Here is a 7,328-nt window from a genome sequence, read left to right on the forward strand (position 1 = left end):
GCATGCACTGCAGTGGGCTATGCATAAAATGAAATTAAATGGAAAATATAATTAGTCATGGCTTGGACAGACTAAGCACACTGCAGAAGCCCCTGGATTAGCAAGATGTCAGACTGACTAAGGTATTACCTAAAGCCAAAGGGCTAGAGTGGCTTGCTGACCTGTGTTGTGACTCTCTACTTGCACGTGCTGTTGCTTTTGTACCACAATTCCACCTGCTGTGGAATGACCATAGGGCAGCAAATCAAGAGTCCTGGGTTATTTTTCTGAACCTTGTTGCAAACTACTCCAGGCTTGAATGTCCTGCTTGTCCATCTTTCCCCTTTCTGAAAAATGGGGAGAATGGATGATGCTGAGCTGATGATGAATGGTTCCTGCTGCTTCTCCCTATAACCTAAATCTGTGTCTGCTCAGCATTCCTTGCTCAAGACTCCCAACTGAGCATTTGTTTAAATGTACATGTAGCTGTTTAAGTTACTTAAACCAGAGCTCTGAGGAGAACTTGTAGTTAATTCAGTTTTAGTGTGCTAGTACGAAATGGGTAATGCATTTAATTGAAGTGTTGTGAAGATGGACAAAGTGCTACAAGGAAACATAACAGGAATCCTAACTTGTCTTCTGTGAAGTGTGGGGTTTTTTTTCCTTCTGTATAACCCTGCTCTGCTTTTATTCCTTTCTTGCAGACCAGAATCAAGGTTACAGGAAAACGAAGACCTCCTAGCAGAATGGCCCGCCGTCTAGCTGCCCAAGAGTCTGAAGAGAGTGAGGAGGTGGACACTGCTAAAGAAACACAATTCTCTCTACCAAAACAGATGTCAGCAGTAGTGAACATAAGGGAGCCTCTTGCTACTGAAGCAGAGTCCAAGGAAGATGGCTTGCTTTCTGGCTTGTCACTACCGGCTCATGGCAGTGTTTTGTCTGCTGGGACAAACAAACTCCTTCCTTCAGAATCCACAGACCAAGGGAATGATCTGTTTGAATCAGAAGAGCTGCTTGCAAAAAGGTCAACATCCAGACCAGGTGCACAATCAAACTTAAAGGAGGGAATGCTAGACGGTGTGGCTAAGAAACCCATCAAGGGCAGGGAGAAGAAGCCTGATCAGTCTGTTCTCAGTGTTCAGGACAGCAATGATCTCTTCCAGCCTGTACAGCAAAAATCTTCAACAAAAAGCAGCCCTATACCTTTTTTGGAGGAAGAGGAAGACTCTCTTTTCACCTGTCAGAAAACTGGAAGAAAGGAGTTGAAATCTGCTGTCTGGCAAGCTGTTGACCCTACTGCCCAAGATATCTTTGAGGTAATGGTTGAGCCTGCCACCTTGGCCTTTGTGATTCCCAGGGCCTTATGCAGACCCCTCTACTTAGACACAGGCTTAATGGAGGCTGCTGAGTAGGGTGGCGTGTGCAGGATAGGTAGTGAAGTAAACTGTCAATCATGCTCTGCTTCTGAGCAATAGAAACCCTTTCCTTGGCTGTTCACCCCCTTATTGGCAAGAGTGGATTAAAAGGTGCAGCCTTAACACAGAGCAAGCATGTCACGGAATGTGCTGCTGTGACAACATACCTATGCTTATGACCTTTTTCAGAGTAATAAAGTATTTGGTTCTTATCTGTTAGCTGTCTGTTCAACGCACAGCAGCTCAAGTAACTCTTTTTTAAAAGGAATAAAGTTGGCAGGCTGGGCAGCCTCTGTGTGCTTTACTTGACCTGTGCACAGTCCCACACTAAGGTGCTTCTGCTGAGTCCTCCATGGGGAGAAGGGATGCAAACTCCTCAGGTTTGAGAAGTCCAAGGCTGTCAGTCTTCTAAACATCTCATCTGCTGTGTACAGATAATTTTACTATTCTCTTGAATGTGTTGTGTATTGATGATCTCTCTATGCTTTGGTCCAAGGATGATATATTTGCTACTGAGGCAGTTAAACCAATGAACAAAGCAAAAGAGAAAATGCCAGAGACTAACCTGTTTGATGATAACATTGATATTTTTGCGGATCTCACCATAAAACCAAAAGAAAAGAAGACCAAGAAAAAGGTGGAACAAAAATCCATATTTGATGATGATATGGGTAAGTGTTTACCATCTGGCTGCTAATCGCATAATATTGTCCTGAGTTGCATTCCTCGGAGATGTTTTAGAACCCTTTGCTTTCTTTCAACTTTTCAACTGCTCTGAAATCTCTGGTCATCTTTGGATTTTAACCTTGGATGAGAACTTCCTAGATTTGTAGAACTAGCATGGCATTTAAATGATTTAGGAGAGTGTATAAAATTCTTCCAAGAGAAGGAATAGTTTAATTCCTGTAGGGATTTTCTCACCTGTGGGAATTAGAAAATTTCTCGTCTGGAGATCTCATGTTGACATGAGATACAGTCTCTGTTGCCATTTGCACAGCTTTTTGTATTGTACTTTCAGATGAATCACCAATATGAAGAAATTAGCATCTCTTCCCACCCCATCTTCACTATTGTGTTGACTACCTTGGAGCCCAAAAGATTTTGTTTACATCCTTGTATACCTAGAACAATTTACAAATACTACACCTGACAGCAAAAGTTTGCCCTGTATAATTTGTTGAAAAAGCAGCATATAGTAATGTGAAATGATGCAAAGCATGCTCCTTTCTTACTTCCTATCAGTGGAGGTATTGAAAGTAATTTGATCTGCAACTATGTCTGTTTGTTCTCAGGCTCTTCATGTTTATAGCTCTACTTTGGGATTGCTTATATGTCTTTTCCTCTAAGACAAAAAAATCCCTTCTCCTCTAGCTTTGATTCTTGTCAGTCTCCATTCTTTCTAAACTATTCAAATTGAATGTGACTTATCTTTGTTTTGCTTGGACTGCTGTTAAGCATTCCAGCCTGATGGAATGACCTGGTTGAAGTCTGTAAATGTGTTAGAAAACTTGCCAGAGAATGAACAAACGTCTTGAGATTTCAAAACCTTCTCAATTGGTGTTAAAAATAAGACTTAAACATTTGCGGGCAAGGTATTTGAAATATGTATTGGATTGTTAAAATACCTGATTGTAATAATTTACATTTTTGCATGTAGCCTATAGCAAATGAAAAAAAATTACCAAACAGTTACCCCTTTCAAATTTCAGCACAAAAATCCAGACTTCATGCTGAAAAAAACAGTTGTAGAGTGCCACTTGAAAGTATCTTGGAAAATTAGCCACAACAGAACCTGTTGTTTGTACTTCCACTTTTGACATATACTCTGGTGCTAGAGCTTGTTGTTTCATGTCACATCTGATCATGATACCCAGAGCATCTGCAGCACCCTGTATCTGATAGACTCATCTTCCTCTAGAGTGTTGACTGTTTTGTAGTGCAGCCATAGGTATGCAGCTTTGTAGTGGCTAAAGCTATGGAGCTCCAGAACACCAACAGGAGTGTAGGGAAGATGCCTGAAGGTGAGGATGCACTGCTGGCAGTACAGTAGTAGAACTGGCACTTGCCTACACTTCAGGTTAAGGGTTGGCTTAAGTGATCATGGTAGCATTTTATCAGGGCTGTATGTTGTTGTCTTAGGAGGTCCTTTCTGCTGCAAATAAAACACTAAGTGGGTGCAGCTTGGGGAAGCAAGCTGCCTTCCTTTGTCCTACCACAGCTTCTAGTCACTATTTACTACATTTGTGTTAGGCTTGTGGTGGCAGTATTAGAAAAACTCTTTCTCAGGTCTTTATCCTCCTAGCCTCCTCAGTGACCTTATGGCTGATGACACAAACATCTTGATGCCACCTCTGCCTGTCTGCAAAATGGTGACTGAGCTTTCTTGTGCATTGACAAATACTGTTTTCCATGGCCAAAAGTATCCTATTCCTTAAGCCTTGTTATAAAATGGGAGCGATACCTCTACTGCTTATGGCACTCACTGTACTTCCCCTCTGCTGTGAAGCCAATCCATGTGATAGCTTCTTGCTTTGGAGTGATGCCAGTAGGGGATTACTCTGTTTTACTGCCTTTCTAAACTGCTCTTGTGCTGAAATGCTGTCCTGGATTATTCCTATGTAATCCCTATGATCAGCACAGTAGCTGACACGTGCTGGAGTGGAAGAAGTAGCGAGAAGAGAAAGGCAAGCACATTGTGATAGGCACTTGGCCTCTGCTCAAGGTTAGGAGACATGTTGAAGGCTGAAATACTAGTTTTTATATTCTGGACTAGTGTCTCTATAAGACCTGTGTTTTCTTAATAGGGACTCAAGACCAGTTATGTGCTACTTACACTGGCCTTATGAATCACTAGTGATCCATGTCTCTTAGTCTTGTAATTTGATTTTTTTTTTTATCCCCTCATAATCCAACTGCATAATCTGAGTATCCTAAATTTAAAACCTTAGCATATAGGAAGAGATATGCTGTTGTGTGTGCCCAGGAAACCTCAGGGCAACACTTCAGTGTGTGTATGGTAGCAGCTCCGTCTCTTTCCATGAGCACAGTCCTAAACACAACCAGCACTAGCCACAGCAAGAACTGCAGGTCTGTGAGCTCTGCTGCTGGCACAGGGTATCCAGGTTGGAGGGTTTCATTTATACCTATTGTTATCCTTCAGAAGAGAACTCTGTCTTAATAGCAACATGATATTTTCCACTTTGTGGTCCTACTTATTCGTAACGGAAATGCTTGTATTGAGGAAGGTGGTGGGAGATCTTGATTCAGGACTGTAGACAGACTTTTTGAATATATAGTAGGATGGCAGTTGTAGCTGTCTGCCTCCTTGCATCTTAGCTGTGCTCTGTTCTCAAGTGATTTATGCTGCGTTCTTATTGTGCTGTAGATCAAAGACACTTGTATGGCTAGTGGATGTCACAACAGTAGTCGCTAGCAAGTACTATCTTTTCTGATTTTCTTTGGCAACAGCCTCACAGCTCTTGGACCTTTCAGGTTCCTCACACGCTAATGTTCTAGATAAGAGGGATGTGGCACTTGCATGATGGAATTTATTGTGGAGATTTAATTTATTAGTACTTCTCAAATGCTTATGAGAGCTTGAACATGTTATAAAATACAAGTATTATGCTGCTCTACTGAGAAGAAAAAATATTCTTAATTTGACTTACAGCTAACAGCTGCCACGTATGTCCTTACAAATGCATCTAGAATTGCAAGCAGCAGGAAAACATTTGTTTATCACAGAATGTCCTTGGCAGTCACTGCTGTGTGCTGTAGACGCTTATGTACAACGTTACTCCTGTTTGGCAGTCACTTCACATTAAAATCTCTATTTTTTTTTTCCTTCCCCTTTAGATGATATCTTCTCTAGCAGCCAAGTCAAGATACCCACTCCCAAAAGCAGATCTTCCCAAGCAGCCTCAGAAGCAAAATCTGAAAGCAAGACACTGAGCACATTTGATGACCCGCTAAACGCCTTTGGAGGCCAGTAGCCAAGGGGAGTGTGTTGCAGAGAGGAAGCCTTCCTTATGCCCTGTCCAGTACTAACACTCTGGATCCTCTAATCCAGTAGAGCTGAAATGAGATCGCTGTTGATATTAAATGAGAGTATCCATTTGAAATGGTTAGTATTCTCTTGTGCTGGGTATAATTGTGCTAAATGATTTATTTTTTAAAAAAAGACAGTAACCTCCTGCTATCTTGTTTCCATGGTGCCCAGATGAATATAGCCTGTGCAATACCTGCAATGAAGTAATCTATTATACAAAGTATAGTTTGTTTTATTGAACTGATCTATAGAGAAAATAATTGGTAAACAGTAAATGGAGTCTGCTAAACCAGATCTGTCTGTATGTCTTACTTTCCTCTTTACCACTTGCTAAGGATGTCTGCATCATGACTTGAAAACAACCAAAACCACTACCATGCCTTGTCTGAGTTAGCTGCCAATCTACTGAGCTAATGTTAGGGTAAGGCTGGATTCTTTTATCAGGTACAGCTTCTCCTCTTATGTAATCGAGCAGTTAAAAAATCTTAGTGCAGGACTTGACACCAGATAGAGATAAGGTATTTAATATTGGCAGCTAATGTGGTCTATAAAAATGACAATGGTTAAAACTTCTCTGCCAGAAAGTGTGTTACAGATGAGCACCTAGTGCTCCATGAAAACAACAGAAACCTAACATTGTCTCCCGTTCAAGTTGTAAGCCACTAAATGAGATTTTTCACCTGCCTGGATTTGCCAAAGTTTTGAAAATAGCACTTTCCAAGAAGTCCATCTGTACTGAGCATGCTTGGTCACTTCCAGGTTAACAAGGCTATGGGCATACCTTAGTGCAGAGACTCACTTGTGCGCAGAGGCTTGTTGTCTGCTTTGCTTTCTCATCTGTAACACATTGTAGGCTGTTTACAGGAGGTTGCTATTTTGTGGAATCCCTTTAACTGTCCGATGCATTTGGCTTAACCTACTTGCTTCCTGTATTTTCTAGATTGCCCTTCTGGAACCGATGCCATTAACCATACTTGATGCCTAATGGTAGACACTTGCTCTCCTGCATGCATACAAACAGAGCAAATGCACAAATGTAGAAGGATCACATGTTCCTCTTATTTTACCAGTGACTGCTTGCAATTCTGACTTTAAAACTAGATGCGCTGGTTTTTAGATAGCAATATACTACTTATCTGTTTTTCTTTCTGTGAATTTAAAGTATGTGCTTAGAGGACTCCTTTGAGAGCAATTCCCACTTTCACTGAAGCCCTTGTTCTGAGACATCTGCTTGAGTCTCTTCTTTCTCAAGTTGGATTCACTTTATCAGGCACGGTAAATACTACAGCTGAAGCATCTAGCGCTAATGAGGGTAAAGCAGAAGGAAAGGTTGGAAGGGATAAAGGAGAAACATTGATTTGCGCCATAGGTGGGCCTGGCAATGATTCATGTTAAGTGGGGGCTAAGCTGAGAGTAGCAGCTTGGAAAAGAATGTGGGAGCTATTTGCAAATGGGTGTCTACAGTGAGAGCACTTGCGCTTTATTTATAGGCATTACATCTGCTGCATATGCCTCATACATGATTTGGACTGCTGCTTTACTCCTTTCTTCTGTGCTTAGAAGGGCTTCAAAGACATACTGGGGGAAAGAGGAAAAAGATGGTGAATTTTTCTCTTTCTTTTCTGCATCCTCCTTTCTTCTTGGCCCTTCACATTAATAACTTCTATTAGCATTGCAAAGAGTGTTGTTCACAAGCCAAGAACCCTGGGGGCCAAAAGCTGTTGGAGTAAAACAAGAAAAAGCTCTTGCCATAAAGCCTTTCTTAAACTTTAATGTGAAAGCTCAGTAGAGAAAAGCTCTTGACAGAAACTTGCACCATGACGTAGATCAGAGCCTTTCTTCTACCCCAAGTCTTTCTGAACTGGCATGGGGACAGTCTCTTCCCC

General features: G+C 41.4%; 1 protein-coding gene across 7 annotated transcripts in view; it reads left to right on the plus strand.

Moving 5' to 3' along the window:
* Positions 1 to 7,227, plus strand: part of FAM21C (family with sequence similarity 21, member C) — a 40,041-nt gene extending 32,814 nt beyond the window's left edge. For 6 of the 7 annotated variants that reach the window (XM_010563503.1, XM_010563504.1, XM_010563507.1 and 3 more), the window contains 3 exons: positions 684 to 1,295; positions 1,891 to 2,065; positions 5,250 to 5,732. In XM_010563503.1, coding sequence (XP_010561805.1) covers positions 684 to 1,295; positions 1,891 to 2,065; positions 5,250 to 5,386 — 924 coding nt within the window. In that variant the 3' untranslated portion in view covers positions 5,387 to 5,732. Of the gene's footprint in view, positions 1 to 683; positions 1,296 to 1,890; positions 2,066 to 5,249; positions 5,733 to 6,382 lie in introns of those variants that run through there. The other variant, XR_774107.1, reaches the window with a different exon arrangement.
* Positions 7,228 to 7,328: the final 101 nt, after the last annotated feature.

The sequence above is a fragment of the Haliaeetus leucocephalus genome, unplaced genomic scaffold (genome assembly GCF_000737465.1).
Source record: "Haliaeetus leucocephalus isolate CR32 unplaced genomic scaffold, Haliaeetus_leucocephalus-4.0 Scaffold168, whole genome shotgun sequence".
NCBI classification, from domain to species: Eukaryota; Metazoa; Chordata; class Aves; order Accipitriformes; family Accipitridae; genus Haliaeetus; species Haliaeetus leucocephalus.